We start from the raw sequence: 21,303 nt of genomic DNA, 5'->3' as shown, positions 1-21,303 counted from the left end.
CCATCATGTGCATAAGAACAGTATATGTGGTTGTGTTTGTGTATTTATACATTTTTGTTTATCCCCTGTTCTCTTTTGCTATTGAATACGCTTTTTACTAGGGCAGTACTCATTTATTTATTTTTAAGTACCGGTAAGTTTAGAATAGCAGCAGTTATTTACAGTACACAGTGTGTTGTTTTACTTACAGTGGCATCTTCTCAGAAAATACATGCTAGTGTACCAAGATGTGTGTGGTCAAAAGTGACATTGTACAAGAGCCCCGGACAGTATTTTTAGGGTACATCTGTCTAACGGATAATTCTAGATAGAAAGTTAGCTTTTTGCTTTACCTTTGTTAAAACGTACTCTCCCCAGAGAGTATGGCCCGATATGCAGCCTAAGTAAGTGACAGTTTCCTTGGCTGTAATTTCAAAGTTCAGTTTTGCCGAGATGGAGAGACAATTTTTTATCTGCTAATCAGGTACTGATTTTGAGGAGTTCTGTACATTTTTCCACCTCTGATTTATTGTAATAATAGTCTAATAGAGCTGAATCATCTTCATAAAGAAATAGGTTACAATCAACGGCTGGCTTCATGTCATTTACAATATTCTCCCCTGGGGGACCACACATGATTGAGTTAATTGCGAGGACAAGGTGCCATTCACATCCACCGCTTGTTCTCTACCCACCGAGTGTACTTCACCCATTGCAGAGATGCACTGTTAAAACCCAAAGCCATGAGTTTGTTCAAGAGGATGTCATAATTTCCGGAATGCTGTTTGAAGATTCGATACAACCATGCCACAATACTTAACCACTAACTGCTCCCTGAGTGCTTCACACCAAGGGCTGCTCACTGCTCCTAGGATGGGTAAAATGCAGACGACAGAAAGAAGAAGAAAATCACTTAACCCACCATTAAATTTAGTTTTACTCGGTTCCACAGATACATATTGGGAAAATATTATTATTAATATTATTATTATTATTATTATTATTATTATTTTTATTTTTTTTACAATTTTGGCCTCTTTGTTATTTTTTATTTGACAATTTTGTACAATGTTTTTATAGTACAGTTTGTTGTTGTTACTTTTGAGGCAGTAATGGTCTACTTTTGATGCAGTAATGGTCTTTTTTCATTTAATTTCTTTCTTTTCTTTCCCCCCAAAATCATGCGGGGGTCCCCCCTGGGGTACCCGACCCACAGGTTGAGAACCACTGGTATAGCCTACGTGCATGCATGTACTTATGCACCAGCTGACACAAGGAAGCACTCATCAACCAAGTACTAATTTGTTGGTTAGATTTTGTCTATTTGTCATACCACGCTACATCCATTATTTCTCATCAGCCTCATTTGGTCGTGAACATTAGACACAGCAGGGTGTAATTGAGGTAACTTCTCATGTTGTTTGCTTCAAGGATGTCGTATCGTCATCACCACCCACTTACCGTTGTTTTGGACAAAGGCACTGCAGCAGTTTCTCAGAAATCAATGAAAACATTAAGCAGGGGACATGAGCTGAGTCCCCACTGTTCCATTTGTGCACAGAATAGAGCGGAATAGAAATAGAAAAAGAAAAGGAAAGCTCAAGGAGTGATGGGAACTCCATCTGTCTACAAAGGCATCCCGGAAGCAGGAGTGGGAGTCAGCTGGGCCCGCACTTTGTCAGTTTGAGCTACTGGGTACACTCCTGGATGAACACCAGTCCTCCCCCATGGCAAAAAGGGCAAAGAGCAGGTTTATTTCCATGCTTCCATCACCCACCTCACCTGGAGATGTTGACCCCTCGCCACCTGGAGATGTTGACCCCTCGCCTCCTCACAGCGAGGTGGTAGTTTCTGACCACTACTTGCACTCTGGCGCAGAGAAGTAGAGAAAATAGCAGATCCACAAGCTCCCAACGCGTTGTGATTTTGTGGATCTGCTATTTTCACTAGTTTGGTCTACCACATTGCTTTACGATTCATTACTTGCAATGGTTTTCACACCCATCACTGTATTTTATATGAAAAAGTGGATTGGCCATCTCTCGCAGTTCGTAGAGAGCAACATTGTATTTGATTTATTTATAGGCCTAAGGCCTTGTGTGGTAAGCTTCCATTGTATTTATCCTCGTTTTAAAACCACATGTTACAATACTGGACATTCAATACGTTCACAGACACACATTAGATATATCAGTCCACGTATGAACAGTGAACAAGGAAAGACTGCTTTCATTTATTATTCTCCACATAAATGGAACAAACTTCAGGACTCTCTGAAACTGGTTCAATTGGTCTCCATAGAGACATTGAGGGTGCTTCTTGAGGACACATTACATAGCGAATGCACCCGTCTCATGTAACCCTATGGTATATTTATTTGTTTATTTATTATTTTGAATGTAATTTAATGTTTTAATGTGGTTCAAAAGTTTGTTATTGTTTTTTCACTATATGTATTGTATTTTATAACCGTACTTGTTTTACTTGCTGTGACCAGAGCGTCCTTGTAAAAGAAAGTTGGCTCTCAATGGGCTTCCCTGAATAAATAAAGGAAAAAGAAAAGAAAGAAAGAAACATAACTTTATTTTCCCAGAAGGGCAATTGGTGTAGCAGCATACTGTGAACATAAAGAAAAACATTAAATCACACTAGTAAGAGTAGCACAGACTCAGCAGCACTGCATCAATGAACGAACATATTCATCAGTACAACAACAAGAAGAACAATACAATAACTAACCTGTCATCCCCTATAACATATAACCAGCATAGCAATATAGAAATACATAAACAAAATCGTCCATAAACAGAAATCGGCATGAACATGCAGTAGGCCTACCTCAACTCAATTCAACTCAAAACAACTTTATTGTCACAGGTTTACAGATGTGAAATAGAGAGCAAACTCTTTGTCATACAAGCTCCATCATTGCAGTTTCAAGAAAGCTGTAAACAACAAAGTCTTATGCACACCTGATCAGCTCAGAGACGGGTGCGTAGGCACGGATCAGGCGAATAGAATAAAATAAAATGACCCGCACTACACTTGCACAATAGGGACAACTTTATTCAAGCAAAGTTTCGATTAATAGACCTTCTTCAGGCATCTCAATGTCAATGACTGAAGGTTTATTGACCGAAACGTTGCTTGAATAAAGTTGTCCCTATTGTCCAAGTGTAGACGATGTGCAGGTAATTTTATTCCAACCATTAATGTCCGAGTTTGCTTACAGTGCCTTCTTTCTTCATGTCTACGAGTCCTGCTCCGGAGATGCAACTTGGCTTGAGGCACGGGGGAACCCCCATTGTTCCAGAAAGAAAAACACGTCAGATATCAATATGAACAGTATGAAAAATAAACATAAGGTGCTTGATATAAACAGTATACCATGCGTGCTTAAAAAATTACAGTTTTAGGCCTTGGCCGCAGCGTGGCGGTCCAGGCACCCTAGGCTGCGACGCCAGCCTGACAGCGTGTCGCAGGTTTGAGTCCCGTTTCCGACGACCTTTGCTGCGTGTTACTCCCCATCTCTCTCCCCATTTCCTGTCAGTCTACTGTCCTATCTATAAAGGCATATAAAAAAAAAGCTCAATTTTTTTTTTTTTTTTAATAAATACAAATGTTTTACCTACTTAAATACCTACTCACACTCATTTTCCCTGAGTTGAGGGTAATGGTGAGCTGAGCTTGGATATTTATTGTGAATGTTCCCCCCAGAATTGGGGTTCAAGTGGTTAAATGCATAACGTTTGCCATTTCCATTTTGACAAACTAGACCCCATGGGGAACAAGCAAGTCGGGAACGATATAAAACAGAAGTGATGCAAGTTAACTCATTCAGTGCCACTCGACGTCTAATACGTCCGTTGTATCATAAGCCCTGTGCCACTGGATGTCTAAGACGTCCAAAAAATAAAAAGTGGAAAAAAATGTTCAGAACCCAAGATATAATTATTTGAAAATGTTCTGCTCCATTCACTGCTTGTTTAAAACTTCTTACTGAAAAGGGCTGTATCTCGGCTCCTAAGCACTTTTTTTTTACAATGAATTTTGGCTCTGGCACTTAAGAATGCATGCCGGTTATGTTCCCTTTAAGAGGTTGTCGCGCCTTCATCATAACCCACTGTCATTTAGATGACGGCTTTAGCAAGTTGACCATCTACAGGAGCAGCATTAATAATGTGATATAATGTTGTCAACTCAGTACACTGGGGAAACAAAAGCTCTCTGTTCACCAAAGCATCACACGGAAAGGAGAGGTGGACCAAACACAGAGGCCGTGCTGCTACAGTCGCTGCGGTCAGAATCACTGTAACCTATTATGTCTCCACATGATAAACACATACTTATTCTAAGTTAGGTTCTTCTTTAAATTGCATATTAAAGCATGACATAGATATTGATGGTGGCCTTACTGTAGCTACAGAAAAAGATGAAGAAAGCCAGGAGGCTATGGATTCACAACATTCTTACATGACAAGAGATATCTAATTTGAACATATTTTATCAGCAATAAGTGTAGGCAGGCTACTTACTGAAATAATGTGTCTCTTTTTCTTTCCTTTCTCTCCCTCTCTCCTCATCACTCGTCTTTGGGGTTTACCTTGGATTTTGATTGTAATCAATGTGCGCACATTGTGAATGTGAACCCACCTACAGTACGTATGCGCATCTTAATCTCAATAATGTGCTCGGGAAATATAGGGAAATATCTGCACTAGGGGTGTGCCGATATATCGTCCCGCGATATATCGCGATACGTTTTCGCGACGATATGTATCGTTTTGGAAAAAAAAAATATCGTTTTGAATTTTTTTTTTTTTTTTTTTTTTTTACCAATCAAAATAATCAAGCATGCAAACAGCCCCGAGGTGAAAAGGGTGACAACATGTTGTTTTTTTTCGGGTCAGGTGTCACACTATTGCCCTATTTGGATTCAAAACGGCTGAAAAGCTACAAGTTTGCATGTCTGAATAATGCAAAAACAGAATTATTTGTTTGCATTTCCTTTTTTTCTCCCCTATTTATTTTCATAATAAAAAAAGTGCGTATCGTATCGTATCGAAATCGTATCGAAGTTGTGAGCCAAATATCGTATCGTATCGTTTCGTGAAATTAGTGTATCGGCACACCCCTAATCTGCACCGTCACTGTGCTAAGTACAATCACTTTCTTACTCATAGATGAGCCAAGTACATTCGGTAATTACAACATGGGCCCTAGGCGTCAAAAATAGCTATGGTAACTGGATGCCTTGTGTTAGTTATTCACAAATTATTCATTTTACAATTTCAAGTAGTAGATATCCTTAGCTTGGGTCAAGTTGGGTGCTTCAAAGCACAAGCAATTTATTTTTCAATTAATTTGAAAAGTTTCACTCTCAGAGGGTGATTTATAAGATTTTATAGTTGTTATACTTGTCCATACCACCAACCCAGTGTTCTACAGTGTTTCCTCTTCGTCTTCCGCTGTGGTACTGCTGTTCAGAACAGGCAGTGTTTCCTTCAGGGAGATATCATCAACCCGCTTGGGCCCGCTGTCTTCTGCCTCCTCCCGTATGGATGGTTGGAGGCTGTCTGGGTCTGAGTTACTGATCACATATCCTGGCAGATTTGCATGTGCGCTGACTATTGGTGGCCCGATACTTCGGTAGACGCGACTGGAGACTAGCGTGGTGGAGCGGGTGGCGGGTCCGCCCCCTGCTAGGTGGGAGTGGCTACTGGTGCTGTTGTTGTTGAAGCCGCTTAGGACAGAACGGTAGCGGCAGTGGCCACAGACCTCCGGGCCTTTCCAGTCAAAGTCCAGATTCCAGCGTGTCCACGTTTTCTTTATCTCCGTCTGTACCTGGTGTCATTCGGAGGAGACATTTGCTTGTGAAAAGCCTTCTTTTGTTAAATAACAAAAGTAATGATACAGCTGCTAATGATGTATAGAAAATATAGGCGGAAATGTTTTCATTATCCTGGCAGTTCATTACATCAATAAACATATTTTGTTTTCAGGTAGTTTTGCTTTATTTATACAAACTATAGAGAGACAGTAAGAGAAGGGCAGAGAGGGTGACTAATATCAAATATTGGTATCGTGTCTGCGCCACATTACATGTGATTCAACCTATTTAGTGATTGAAATCATTCCGATGTGTTTTTGTATTCTGATTGGACTGTCATTCCATTAGTGGAATATTAGCGTCCATGTAAACACATTGTTATGCGTCAAGCAATTATTCAGTTATTGCAAAAAACGTATCTGTTATTGTACTGGACACAAAATATGTCAATTGAGAAATCGGTGGATGAAGACGTTTGACATTTTTTGCAATTACAACCGCTATCGAGGCTTACAAGACATGCATATTTATGTTGCTTATCTGTTCAGGACAGTGAATAAGAGGAGAAGAGGAAGGAGAAAAAAGGCCGTTTGAATGAGCTCACTACTGTCTTCAAAATTATTTTCATTTCTTTGTCTTTTTTAAATGAATCCCCACAACGTTTTTCTATTTCCACAAAATATTTTTTTGTGAACAATGAAAGTGAAGGACATTCACTCACCTCTCCATTGCAGTAGCAGTATATGATGGACACAAAGAACCCCTGAAAGGAAAAATATATATTTATTAATTAAATCTGCTTGCATTCAAACATGACTCACTCCAACAAACCCCTCAGTAGAAGCTGAAAATCAAATAGAGTCATTTTTTTGAATACAAGAGGCAGGTGGCAGAAAGAAAGGTGCCTTAAAATAAATCATCATTTCCAGAACTTCCGTGACCGTGGAGAGCATGGTCCGTTTCTTAGTGTTTTTTTTTTCATCTCTGAAGGTTAAAAAACAAATTGAGCCCCCATGCCCCTCACAAAAAAAAGAATGTGGGCTCAGGCTTACGCATTTTGTCAGGAGCCTTCATCAGAGCATAACCTTAGCCTGATATAATCCATAATCCATAGAAATATGCCTCCGAGCCAACAGCCTTGCATTTTCCCCCCACCTCTGCTGTGTTTTTAAAGTTTATAATTAACTGTAGCTGAGCATCTGCAGTCACAGAGGCGATGTGTTTTGTGTGTGTTTGCATATACTAGCATTCAATGGGCCCCCTTTCATGCACATATCTCTTTCTTGAATGCCACACAGTACAAGCAGTATGAAAGACAATTTCTTGGTTGTGCTTTGCAGAGGCTACAATTGGACTCGGAAATGTACTGTATGCATACTCTTTTATCTCACAGCCAGCGATGTGCAGGCATTACTGGGCTGCCTACAATAATTATTGCAAATCAAAGCGTCTATCAAATAAATGGACAGATAGTTGCCGAGCTTGCATTGCAGACAAAACAGAGATGAGTCTGGACTCATTCACTCATTTGATCTGTTTGATCAGGTGTCAGTATAATATTTAATGAATCCCCATTAAGGTCAAATACAACTCAATAAATGTAAAAAGGGGAAATTTGAAAATATAATAATATAATAATAATAATGATTAAAAATAAACACTATACAATTGCATCACATTTATTTATTTTGAGTTTTTTGGATGAGGCCAGAGTTTAGGTCTACCAAGGATGGCGAGCTACCAACCCAGGATCGAATGCATGCGAAGACCATCTTTTTGATTTTCCTTGGAGACTCACTCTGCAATAAGTCTGTGGTTCTACCAGTGTGGTAGGACAGAACTGCACAAAACACAGAACTGAACTGACCACAAAACATTGAACTGTGCACTATCATCCATTAATACTCCACTCCACAGTGTGGTTGGACGGTCATTGGACTCACTCATTCACATACATACATCTGTGATTCACATTGGGTTTATTGACTGTAATGGATGTGCATTGTGTATTGATTTGAAGGTAATTGTAAAATTCATACTGTGTTGGGTATTAGAGTTCATGGATCCATATTTCATAATTTAAAATACTCACTCTACGGTTAAAAAGGATCCCATCCCAACAATACAATCAGAGAGCCGTGCGCCTTTGGAACCTCAACCACTTAGGAACAACTCACGGCCAAAGCACTGCTCCACTTTTCTCACAAATTGCTACAAAAATCGCTCATGCAAAAGCATATAAGTACTTCTACTTTATTTTCAACCTTCACATGTCTCTCCTTTTATAATATTCATAAAGTGCTATATATTTCAGCTCGCAATTTACTTCCGCCTGGTCTGTTTTAAACAGCCAATCATCTGCGAGACAGGGAGCACCGTTTGACGGGAGGGAGAGAGAGAGAGCGAGGGAGAGAGAGAGAGAGCGAGGGAGGGAGGGGGGGAGAGAGAGAGAGAGAGAGAGAGAGAGCGAGAGAGCGACAGCGTGGGAGGGAGGGGGAGAGAGAAACAGAGAGAGAGAGAGAGAGAGAGAGAGAGAGAGAGGGCAGAACAGCCTCGCGCTGTTGCCTTGCACAATTTCTCCGTGCTGCGTGTGTGTGAGAGAGAGAGGAGAGGGGAAAGAGAGAGAGAGGGGGAAAGAGAGAGAGAGCGGGAGGGAGGGGGGAGGGAGAGAGAGAGAGAGAGAGAGAGAGAGAGAGAGAGAGAGAGGGGGGGGGGGGAGAGAGGACAGAACAGCCTTGCGCTGTTGCCCTGCACAATTTCACTGCGTGCGTGTGTGTGTGTGTGTGTGTGTGTGTGTGTGTGTGTGTGTGTGTGTGTGTGTGTGTGTGTGTGTGTGTGTGTGTGTGTGTGTGTGTGTGTGTGCGCGCGCAATCCTTTCGTGCAAAGGTGGTAGCACGTCGCGTTTAAGTAAATCTTTCCACCAGACACACAAAAGTTCATCATCTAGCCATTGCACCGTGTCGAGTCTAGGGACCCTAGGTCTCCAGGGGAGACCTAGGGTCCCAAGACTCCCAGGGGGTCTATGTGGGACCGAGGTGGGTCCCCACTGGGTTGCCCATGTGGCCTTTAGGTGGGTTCTACCTGGGCCCTAGGTGAGCCCCAACTAGGCAAGTCTATGTGGGAACCAGGTGGGTCCCAACTGGGACTGGGCCCTAGGTGGAACCCAACTAGGCTATTCTATGTGGGACCCAACCTTATTCGACAGACAGGGGGACAGACACACAGGGACAGAGAAAGAGAGGCGCACAGGACACTCAGCGTTGCCATGTCCTCTGATTATAAGCAAATTTGCCTTACTTTTCACCAGTGTTGCCATGTCCGAATATTATAAGCGACTTCGGCCTACTTTCACACAATACTCTCGCTCACACTGTGAGGTGGCTGTAAGTTGGATGTGCGATGCGAAGTGTACGACGCGTCACGCTAACCTAAACTTAAAAGGTATTCCACTAAAAATATCTTAAGGGTTTAAACAAAGGTGAAATGTACAGTGATTTCATCACTGCGCTAAAGAAGTGACTACAAGTTACATTTGCACTGTTATTGAGCTCATTGTCTATTGTATGTCTGTTGTATGTGTATTTTGGTACCATTCCTCTTTATTATTGTTTCTATAATACAAGCCGGCCCTTCTTTATTATATCATACATACCTGTCTGGTCTCATCATTATTTACTCTTAAATGCTCCAGTAGCCGAACCTTACAGATCACTAGCCCAGGATTAATGCCTTATAGGGTAGTGGTTGAAGTCCATCTATCTATATCTATATCTATATCTATCTATATATATATATATATATATATATCCTATAATACATTTCTAAACCCAAAACCCCCCAAAAAAACCTGCCACTGTGTGGGACTAAACACAAAAACAACATATCAATGTCACTAACAAGACACGCCACAACGTGCAGAATTACTACGCGCAGTCTGTAGGCCACTTCATACTGCTCAGCACACATCTGCCCCCTCGCAGCATAATTAATTGCGGCCAACACAAACTCACAACATTACAGTCGGCCATGTTGTTCCTTAGCGTCATCGCCGACCACCGCCCAACGAGACCCAAGTGAGGTCAGACAACACACTCCATATTTGGGCATAGCTCCATTGGGAACATCTCCTATTATGGCTTTATATATTATAGAGACCAACAAACACAAAGCACCGCGCAGCGGATAGGGGGGAGGGGCGCGCAGCGCCCCGACCCTCTAGTATATATATACATTTCTAAACCCAAAACCCCCCAAAAAAACCTGCCACTGTGTGGGACTAAACACAAAAACAACATATCAATGTCACTAACAAGACACGCCACAACGTGCAAAATTACTACGCGCAGTCTGTAGGCCACTTCATACTGCTCAGCACACATCTGCCCCCTCGCAGCATAATTAATTGCGGCCAACACAAACTCACAACATTACAGTCGGCCATGTTGTTCCTTAGCGTCATCGCCGACCACCGCCCAACGAGACCCAAGTGAGGTCAGACAACACACTCCATATTTGGGCATAGCTCCATTGGGAACATCTCCTATTATGGCTTTATATAACCGCCCAACGAGACCCAAGTGAGGTCAGACAACACACTCCATATTTGGGCATAGCTCCATTGGGAACATCTCCTATTATGGCTTTATATATTATAGAGACCAACAAACACAAAGCACCGCGCAGCGGCTAGGGGGGAGGGGCGCGCAGCGCCCCGACCCTCTATTATATACAAAGGTGTTTTCATCCAGTGATAAATGGGCTATGGAGAGGTTCATTAAGAGATCATGATTAGCTGTGAGTTAAAGCTAATGATATTTAACAGGTTTTTTTACAATTTAATTGGACTTTTAGCAAACACCAGACATAAAAACACTTGACCTGTTTAATCAGACTGAAAGGTAACTTTGCTGAGGAGAAAAGCGGACACAACACTTCCCACAGCATTACATTACTGTATGATGGCCATTGGAGAGCACCATTTGCATTTCCCACTGACAAAAATAACCGTTTATCTGTGCAGTAAACAGATTGCGTGTTTACTGCACCTCAAAATAAAACACAGGCATAAAAACACTTGACCTGTATAATCAGACTGAAAGGTATACAGCACTTCCTACAGCATTATGATGGCAGGCATTGGAGAGCACCATTTGCATTTCCCAGTGGACAAAAATAACCTTCATTAATTAATAGACTGTGTGTTTACTGCACCAACTGCCAGAGTATATACACAATCTACCCCGTTCCCTGCCAGAGAAAATACATTGCAAAAATAGGTAAAATGTGAATTTTGTCTCAGTTTATTTTTTAACATTGAAGTGAAAGGAGCAGAAAATCTTCGCATCGCGTTATCTTTTTTTTTTTTTCAAAAATCTCGTTTTACTCGTTGACGGCTGGCTGAGCCATGCGGAGAAAAACGAGAAATCTCGTCAATGCAGGAAGAGAGTTAATCCAGTACCTGGCCTGTAGAGGTGTGAATTCCTTGCTGGTAGAAACCACAGGAGGTACATGCAAATGGTTATCTCAGGACTCAGGAGTGTATATGTTACAGGTAAATTGGCATTCCAGGTAAATTGGAAAAGAAGCGATACAGTGCAACGATAGTTCATGTAGACACGGAAGGCAGAATGTTTATGTACTTCATTCACACTCCCCGGACCCCCCCCCCCCCCCCATTCGCTATCAGTTATACAGTCGTACTCCTTTAAGTCAGTACGTTCAACCTCTTGTCATTCTCATTCGCTCCAAGCTAATTACTTACGCCCTAATACCCACAGTGCAACTCGGGCGGTTCATTTAAGCAGCCTCTGTTCTCTGTTCAGTCTACGTGCTTCGCTGTCTAAGCGGTGTGTACAGCTGCTTGTTTTCAAATTCCCTCCACCTCCCCGGCCTCCTCCCCGTGGCATCTAGTTATTATCGTTATAGGTTGATTCTGTGTTTGTACTGTGGTTCTATCATTCTGTGTATTGTACTGTGTTCTATGGATTGTACTATGATTGTGGTTGTTTAATTATGCATTGAAGGTTCAATGTTATGTTAAACTGTATTTTATGCTTAGGCATTGATTGGATTGAATACAATGCTCTGCTCTGGGGGTTTGTGATTGAAGATCTGTGACATGTTTGCACAGGAATCTGTATATCACATGAGCAGAGTCACACCGCCAAACTTGAATGCAATATCATTGCTTATATGGGTTATGGTTAATATGGTTATGGTTAATAAATGGTAAATGGTTCATTAACGGTGTGGTTATTTCTGAGCTGAAGTGTCTAAATGAACTTGTTTTCACGCGCTCCCCTTCCAATTTCCCTGGAATGCCAATTTACCTGTGACATATACATACACCAGGGTATGTGGGCAGGTAGTACATTACTGATTACTGGGAGGATATGGACACGGACTCCCTTAAATATAAGGGGTCTGCCTGTGGAATACCCTCCCAAAGTCAATTCTTTTCATTCAATGTTTGGCGGAACACTCTGGTGCCTTTCACACCTAAAGTCCGCTAAAAAGGTCCGGATCAACAACCAAATTGTTACTTGCTTGCAGTTTTCATTAGGTCTGCTTTGTGTTCACACCGTCCTGCGTTAAGCAACCAAAATTTGTAAACAAATGACACACAGTACAGGCCGTTCAGAACATTTCCGGGGAATGCGTCAGAAAGGGTTCATGCATTAAATACTGTAACAACTGGATAGGCTACCCCAGTCTAATGACATTACTTATGTCAGTCTTGATATACATCAGTTCAGTAGTGTGTGTGTGTGTGTGTGTGTGTGTGTGTGTGTGTGTGTGTGTGTGTGTGTGTGTGTGTGTGTGTGTGTGTGTGTGTGTGTGTGTGTGTGTGTGTGCGTGCGTGCGTGCGTGCGTGCGTGCGTGCGTGCGTGCGTGCGTGCGTGCGTGCGTGCGTGCGTGCGTGCGTGCGTGCGTGCGTGCGTGTGTGTGCGTTTCTAACTTTTCTCCCAAATTAAGTTGTTTTGCCAATTAATTCCGTCCCACACATTTCTGGGTGTCAAGTTTCAGCAACTGTGTGTGTGTGTGTGTGTGTGTGTGTGTGTGTGTGTGTGTGTGTGTGTGTGTGTGTGTGTGTGTGTGTGTGTGTGTGTAGGCATTCAAAAGCAACCAGACAATAAAGGTTATTAGACCACACTAAGATTAAAATGTCACCCCTAAAGGGCCCTTATGCCTGAGTTATATTCGGTTACACATTTTGTTGCACACCGGAAGTAGCCAATCTACAGGCTCAGAGCGTGTTGTACTGTGGCGTGCTACGAGCTTTAGGTCAGCTACAAGCTCACAGCGACACATCGGCTATTTTCGGTGCGCAACACAATGCACAACATAAGTATCACACTTAACTTTGTGGGTACACAGAGAATGTCTAGAATGTGTCCTCCTTGTGACCTTGGAATATGCTTGCTTGATTTAGGTAATTTCCTGCCTGCACACCCGGGTGCATGCGCATTGCTGGGAGAGTTGGCACAATGAAACAAGCAAGACAGTGCAAGGCAAGGTTTTGCTATATTGTGGAAATTATGTAATTTACATAAGAACCTGAGGGCCAAAATCACAAATCATATAATAATTTGTATAATTCCACCAGCAGGCGCAAAGTAAAAAGATCTGGGAACATATATCAGCTTGTTGTAGCTTAGCGGTTCTCAAAGTAGTGTCCGGGGACCCCCAGGGGTCCTTGAGAGGGTTCCAGTGGGTCCCCAGCAAAATTAGTTAATACAGCATTTAATCCTATTTTATACTTTGGCTATTCAAAATTAGCTGATTTATAAGCTCACAACGCGTCGCATCCACTGGCGTAGTCTGGATTAACATTTAGGGTGGGCAAAATACATTCTGACACACAGTTCCAAAATCTGACATCGAAACATCATAAAAAGGACAACTAAATGACTGCACCTGGAAGGAGTTGAAGAACAGCTCACAGTACATGCGGACCTCCCAGCTGGGTCCTTTGAACTTGTGTGGCATCCCTACGAAGATGATGTAGTGGACCCCGAACACCAACACCAGTACCAGGGTGGACTTGGCCAGCTTCCTGTGGACACACAAACAAACAAACAAACACATGCACATACACACAAACAAGATATCTTTCAAAATGCGCTTGAAACAGACAGCAAGAGCGCATATTGATTCAATGACGAATTGACAATAAATGACATTTATCGTCAAACATGAGTTTGATGAGTCACTCGGTCCCAGCCTCACTCAGGCAGAAGAGCCTGGTCACGACCTAAAGCAGAGAGTGCAAGTCCTGAGTGGACAGGATTTCTGTCGTACGTGTTTCAGAACGATCTTTTTTGACCAATCACAACACTTGTTTCATTCACAGAGAATGTTAACAGATTTGTAAAGCATAAACGTCATTTCCTTGGGCGGTACTTCCGCCCAGACAATCAACAGCCCAGGTCTTGCCCAGCGTGTAGACTAGCACTACAATGCAAATGAATTCCTATTGGCAAACTGACTTCCACAGATGGACATTAGTCACAATGGGCTACCTACAGATTCAACTAGAATCATAGATTCTATTTAAATTAAATCAGATTAGTCATTTCTGTCCTACACTATGGCACATTACATAACATTACATCACATTACTGTACATTACGGTCATTTAGCAGACGCTTTTATCCAAAGCGACTTACAATAGTGCATTCAACATAGGTAGGCAAGAAAACTACTAATCACCGGAAGTCTTAAGTGCATTCTCTTCTAAAACAAGCAATTAAGTGTATACCTAGCGCTAAGGTAAAAGTGCAATATATCAGCTACCTACTTTACTGTACTACACTGAGTTGAGTCATGAGATTAGCAATAGCAACAGATAGATGGTTACAGAAACATCAACAGCATGATTCACTGGCATAACACCAATTATTGTATGGATCCAATGTAGTTATTATTTAGTCACAAGCTCTTGTTAATACTTCTCATTGGTTAAATATTCATAAACACCCTCAGATACACTTAGCCAATTCTTTCAACAACAAAAAAAAATCAGAAATAGCTAAAATAGCTAATCTACAAGCTCACAATACGTCACATTGTGACGCCTTGTGAGATTGTAGATCTGCATCTCACTCATCACTGTAGATCTGCCACTTTAACGGAATGTTCGCCTAATTTTGCCGAATGTTAAGCTATGGCATGCCCAGAATAGGAACACTGACTATAGGATTCATGTGGCTATAGTCCTTACCGTTTTTGTTGTTGTTGTTTTTGTGTGAGATTGTTTCGCCTGAAAATATATTTTTCAAACTGTTGTTTATGTCATGAGTACATCATCCATCCACATGGAACGTAAATATTACGGTGATGAAGAAAAAAAAGTTCGGAACAAGGTTGATTATTCACTGCGAATAAAGGCACCAATCTGTATGAATGAAGCATCAACTACAGTATATGAATAGTTTGGAGAGAAAGAAAGTGCACCAAGTACGGAGCCAACTCAGGTCAGGTTTACTAAGTACAGAGGGTTTAAAGGGTTAAGCATTAAATGAAAAAGTAAGCTTCTGACACAGTGCATACAGTCGTCACCCACCTGTACTGTTTCCTGGTGTCATATCTCCCTGCATTTGTCTCTCGGATCTTGGTAGCCAGAACTCGCACAATGTTCACAAACAAGATGAAGTTGAGCTATTAAAAAAAAAGAAGAGAATAGCATAATAGCCATAATATGCATGATTACTCCTGCCAAAAAATGATTGCAGCTCCTACCTGGTGACTGGAAGGTATTTTCTGCATCAAAATGGCTTGGTTGTTATAATGCCTCTCCTTTTTTCACATTGTTTCTCATGTGTAAAACCTCTCTCTGTAAACACTTTCTCTGCTAGTGCATGCATTTTGACCTTGCTGAGTTAAGGCTCTGTGAGCAACATGTTAGTTAATTACTCAAAATAATCAGTATTCTGACACCACTGCCTAGCTGTGTACCGCTTCCCGCCATACTTTATTTATTTTGTTCATTTAAAAAAACAAAACGAAAACACTAAATGAAAAAAGTCATTGAAAAAACATGGCCCCCTCACGTATTAGACGGACACTATCACTCACCAGAACCAAGGACGGATGTTTTCAATTAATCTAACATGTTTAAAATGGCGAATTAAGAGACGAGGAAGCGCTACGTGGGTCCGTAATGATCAGAAACTGAAACAGGTGCTCTTTGGAGAGGGTTCAATTGTAGGTCAACACATTTCCATGTGTTCCACTGTTCCTTCCCTTTGTAGTGTCTAACCTTTTTAAATGGCCTTTGAAGTTACAATGGGTTTTAAAGAAGTGAATATCAAATATCTAAATATGAATCAAGCAATTTAAAAACTGTCTGGGGTGTTCACAAAAGCTTGGGTAGATGACCCCAAACATGTTTGAAAGTGAAATATCCCATTAGATATACAAATAAAAGACTGACAATGACCGGTACTCATATAATTATACATATTATCTCATATAATTGTAATCTGGCGTAAAAATGTGACAGGCCTAATCACCAGGATGCTCTTTTTGCTCGAATTTAAGGAGGGATTTTAAGGCTTCATCGCTTATGCTTCCACCCACTGAACCCCTTCACCTCACCATGACTCAAACCTCTGTATTTCGGCAAAAGAGAAAGAGCTTTAAAGTGTTCTAAATGTTCTCCCCAATGTCTCTCTGCACTCAGTAACTGAACACACAGTAGAAGACAGCACGATCTATACATAATGTACTGAAGTTGTATTAACTTTTCTCATCTGCCGTAACTGTGTGTGTGTGTGTGTGTGCGCGAGGGCAGGTGTGCATGCATATGTGTGTGTGTGCATGTGTGTGTGTGTGTGTGTGTGTGTGTGTGTGTGTGTGTGTGTGTGTGTGTGTGTGTGTGTGTGTGAGAGTGAGAGTGAGAGTGAGTGAGTGAGTGAGTGAGTGACTGCTGACTGTGAGGTTCAATTCATGAAGGTCTCACAGGCAATTTTATTACCTGTGTAGGCCCTATAAAGAGAAGAATGCATTCGCCATCTGTTTTGAATAAGGGATGTCATGTTTTGCAAATAATTAAGTTTACCTAGACTAAAGGTAAAACCATTTCTTAATTCCATTTAAGGATGTGTTTTCCCTATAATTTATAATTATAAGTTATGGGCCATGACGGAGGCGCGCCGACTCAGCAGACCTTAAGGCTGAGGAGACGCGCCCGAGCGCCTCCAGGCGCGAGTGCCCGCGTCGACCAGCCGCTGGGCTGCTAGTCGACTCAGCGCCGTCCGAGTTATGTACCGATAGGGACAGAATCGTAAATATTATTGGTGCGGACTGCGTTTGTTCCACTGACTGCGTTTATCCCAACTACCACTCAAAGTGGCTCCTGGCCAACTGCCTGGATGAGGCAGCCTTATTTTTTAAAAGCTTTGTGCTTTCTATTAGACTGTGCAGGGCAGAGGCGTCTAATCTCTGAGTCAGGGTGACCGCATACCCTCGGGTTAAAGCTATTTCCTAATTCCATTTAAGGATGTGTTTACACTATATTTGTTAGGACTATGGGGTAGATACTGAAGGGATACAGTTTTGGAAACAAGTTAGCATATCCACAGTTCTGTTGTTCACACCTCCAATTTGGAAGACAATTAGCTCCCTGTTGATGGTCCAAATGTTGATGGCTCTTGGTATCAATGTGCCTTCATTGATATTCTCATTAGCTCAACAATGAGATCTCCCCCTCAACTTTGTGGTTGATGTAGGTGATCAACTCTATTGTTTAGGTTAGTAAGAATATGTGGATAGTTTCAGTTACTTTGGGCAGTTTAGAAGTTTAGGCCTCCTGGATATTTTGTGCTAAGTCTTGTAATCCATTCTTTTTCATGGAATCTTCTCTGTCCAATTGTCCAGCAGTCATTGAATTCCAGGCCGCATACTTTTATGGCATCAATCCCATGTGTTATAAAGTGTTGAACAATTAATAAATGGGTATCTTTTTCATTATTAATGGTGTACCTGTGTTGGCTTATTCTAATTGCTATGGAGTTGCTTGTCTCTCCTACATACTGTAATCCACACACTTGGCAAGTAATCAGATAAACACAATTTCTGGTGTTGTATGTGATGTTCTGTCTTAGGCTAATAATGTTTTTGTTTGTCCTGTTTTTAACCGTTTGTTTAGGGCTGAAGTAGTTAGGTCTTGCCCGTGCTACTTGGTTCCATGGCTTCAATTTGCTGTGGATCAAGTAGTCTTTCAGATTTTTGTTTTTCCTATAGGCCGAAATTATCTTAAAGTTCTGTAGGAGGTTTCCTCCCCTGTTTTCAAAATTGCTTTTGATGGCTCTGTTTGCCAATAAACTTTGGCTAGAAAATGTGGTTACTAAGGCTAGTGTGGGTTTCTCATTCCTTACTTTCACTTCCTGGAATGTGTTGTATGATTTCCTGAGGAATGTTCTTGTATATCCACGTTTCCTTAATGCTGTGAATAGAGTTTTGCAGGCATTTTCAAAGTCTGCTGTTTGTGTGCAGATTCTTTTGAAACGTAGGAGTTGTGACTTGACTATTCCTGCGAAACAATGGGTTGGATGGAAGGATGTCTTGTGGAGCAGTGCATGTGTATCAGTCTCCTTAAAAAACACCTTTGAATCCAGTTTGCCGGTGGTGTCAAAATCTTTCCCTTTGAAGACTGTAACATCCAAGAAGTCAATGTGTTCTTTGTTTGTGACATATTTCACTGTTATTGAGGCATGATGTGTGTTTAAGACCTGTATGAATTGCTCAAATTCCTCTGTGGAGTGCTCAAATACTCCAAAAATATCATCTAGAAACCTAAAATAATGTGTGGGTTTGAATCTGCATTTTTTAAGAGCTGTTTCTTCCCATAAAGCCAAATATATATTTGCGTAGGATGGCGCAAATTTCTTTCCCATGGCTGTTCCACTGATCTGAAGGAAGGTTTTCCCATCAAATGAAAAGTCGTTTTTGGTCAAATTTAATTCTAGTAGTTCCAATAATTCTGCGTCTGGTCTTTGTCTGTCAGGATACTTTTTAAAGATATCTCTGATTGCTTTCATTCCCGCTGCTGTATTAATGTTGGTATACAGGCTATCAACATCTATTGAAAACAAGAAGGCACCCTGTGTGTGTGTGCGCGAGGGCAGGTGTGCATGCATATGTGTGTGTGTGTGTGCATGTGTGTGTGTGTGTGTGTGTGTGTGTGTGTGTGTGTGTGAGTGAGTGAGTGAGTGAGTGAGTGAGTGAGTGAGTGAGTGAGTGAGTGAGTGAGTGAGTGAGTGAGTGAGTGAGTGAGTGAGTGAGTGAGTGAGTGAGTGAGTGAGTGAGTGAGAGAGAGAGAGAGAGAGAGAGAGAGAGAGAGAGAGAGAGAGAGAGAGAGAGAGAGAGAGAGAGAGAGAGAGAGATTGCTGTAGGCTTGGCTGTTACCAAAATACATAAAAATGTATCTTGCTTCAAAATACAAATACCCCCAAAGCAATTGTATCTAAACTAGAGGTTTAGCCTGAGCACTAATTCTTCACAAGAAGTTAAGCTCAGTCTTCACTCCTTGACTAGAGTGAGAGAACAGCCTGTCCTCTCTGGGCAGCCAGGTTTGGTCTCGATATCCAGGCTGTGCAGGCTGTCTCAGTTTATTAGTCTCTGTGGTGAAATATTCTGCCATGGTGTATCTATTTAGAGCCTGAGAGCATTCAAGTTTACTTTTTCAGTTTGTTGTTGTTTTATTCAAATCGGTTTCATAATTTAGTTTCTGTTGCTTAATACTGTCATTTGGTTGGGTTGGATTTGTCAAGAAATTATGCCAAGGTCCTGATTTGTAGTTAGTAGTGTTAGGATGGTCTATGCTAGTCTGTTGAGCATCAGGACCAGTTGACTGAGGGGACGACTCTCTCTCACACACGTGCGCACACACGCACTGTGTTGCCTTATTATTTTTGCATTATTGTTTGCAGTCATAGAATTGCTTGGGATGATTTAAGCCATTGCTCACTCTTGTGAGTGAATGGGCATATCTGCTTGACTGGACTGCAACCTTTGAGCAATATAATATGTTTGATGGTCCAGATTTGATACGGCAGCTTGACTTGAAGCTCAAAATAATTACTGCAGTGGTGCTAACACGTCTCTGGCAGTTCAGCTGTCAAAGCAGCGCAATGAGCGCACCTCCTCCACACATCAAAGCAGTGCGACGTGCCCGCTCCCACTTTAGAATGAAGCGCATCTCTAACTAATTGTGTTAAATCCAAGCTGAGAACTGCCAACGGTCACTGTGACAGAGTGTAACACTGCCAATTGGAAAAAAGGTAGAATCACTCACTGTTCTTGATGAATAATCCTAATATTTAATGAGAAAAGAAAAGGCTGCTGCTGCTGTTTAGGAAGATGTCAAGCTGTAATACGTTTTGGGTTTAATAAGAGGTGATCCAGGTCAGACAAGGCTGGGTTTGGACAGATTTATGTCAGGCTCCACTTTTCAGGCCCGATTAAAGGTCTATTTGCTACAAAGCTATCTGGGGGGGAACAAAACAGGAAAAAACAGAAAAACGAAACAAAAACGCGCCTGTATTATTTTGGTAACTGCAGCCCTGAATGGGTAAAGATGGTCATCCCTATCCAGTCCAAAATTGTGCAATTTGAATTTGTGACATTGGGAATAGTATTTGGGAACAGCTCATAGAAATAGATGACTTGGATGTGTGCTCTCCATGACTACTGCTATAGTGAAATGAACAGTGAAATATGCATACAATCACATTTTCTAAACAAGCAATTGGTTTGACTCATTCCTTAAAACTAAAAAGCATTGTGTGTATCAAACAGCAGTACCGGCTCCAGGCAATAATCAGCAGGGTGGCCTTTATTTTTCCAAAGGGGGCACTTTATTTTTCAAAAAAATAATCACACCAACCTTAATTGTTTCAAATTAATCATAAGCATGTGTATTCTATGACAGTTTGGACTCAAGCACCATCTACAATCAGACACCTCACAATCCTGAACATAATGTCCAAAAAGCCTGTCTGGTGGCATCACTGCCACATGGTGAAAAGATACAATCTAGTTGTTTTCTCTAATTAGTTTTCAAATGTATCAACAGTCTAGCCCCAGAGCCTCTTGCCAGATACATCCAAAGACAAGACAGTAACATAACATATAGCAACAATAAGGATCTTTTTCTATCCTATTCTGCCTTATATAGTCACAGGTGCAGAAAATAATGGCCAAAAAGCTTGTCCAGTGGGCAGTGGCATCACTGTCACATACTATTTTAATTAGGCCTATACCCTGTGCTGGTAATTGAAGCCCAACTAAGGACACGAGTTGTAAAATAACACACACACTCGCACACGCGCACACACACACACACACACACACACACACACACACACACACACACACACACACACACACACACACACACACACACACACACACACACACACACACACACACACACACACACACACACACACATGCACACACATGCACACTGATATTAATCCCCAGGTCTT

General features: G+C 41.6%; 1 protein-coding gene across 1 annotated transcript in view; it reads right to left on the bottom strand.

Annotated features, from left to right (window-relative positions):
• Nucleotides 1–5,421: 5,421 nt before the first annotated feature.
• pth2ra (parathyroid hormone 2 receptor a) overlaps nt 5,422–21,303 on the bottom strand; it is a gene marked incomplete at both ends in the record, with an annotated part of 57,625 nt that continues 41,743 nt past the window's right edge. The window contains 4 exons of the mRNA XM_084083801.1: nt 5,422–5,823; nt 6,531–6,572; nt 13,727–13,865; nt 15,375–15,469. Of these exons, the coding sequence (XP_083939927.1) occupies nt 5,422–5,823; nt 6,531–6,572; nt 13,727–13,865; nt 15,375–15,469 (678 nt within the window). The remainder of the gene's footprint in view (nt 5,824–6,530; nt 6,573–13,726; nt 13,866–15,374; nt 15,470–21,303) is intronic.

The sequence above is a fragment of the Gymnoscopelus microlampas genome, assembly GCF_963454915.1.
Source record: "Gymnoscopelus microlampas genome assembly, chromosome: 17".
Classification (NCBI taxonomy): Eukaryota; Metazoa; Chordata; class Actinopteri; order Myctophiformes; family Myctophidae; genus Gymnoscopelus; species Gymnoscopelus microlampas.
The sequence above is the reverse complement of the archived record's forward strand: the minus strand, read 5'-3'. Positions and strand labels throughout refer to the sequence as shown.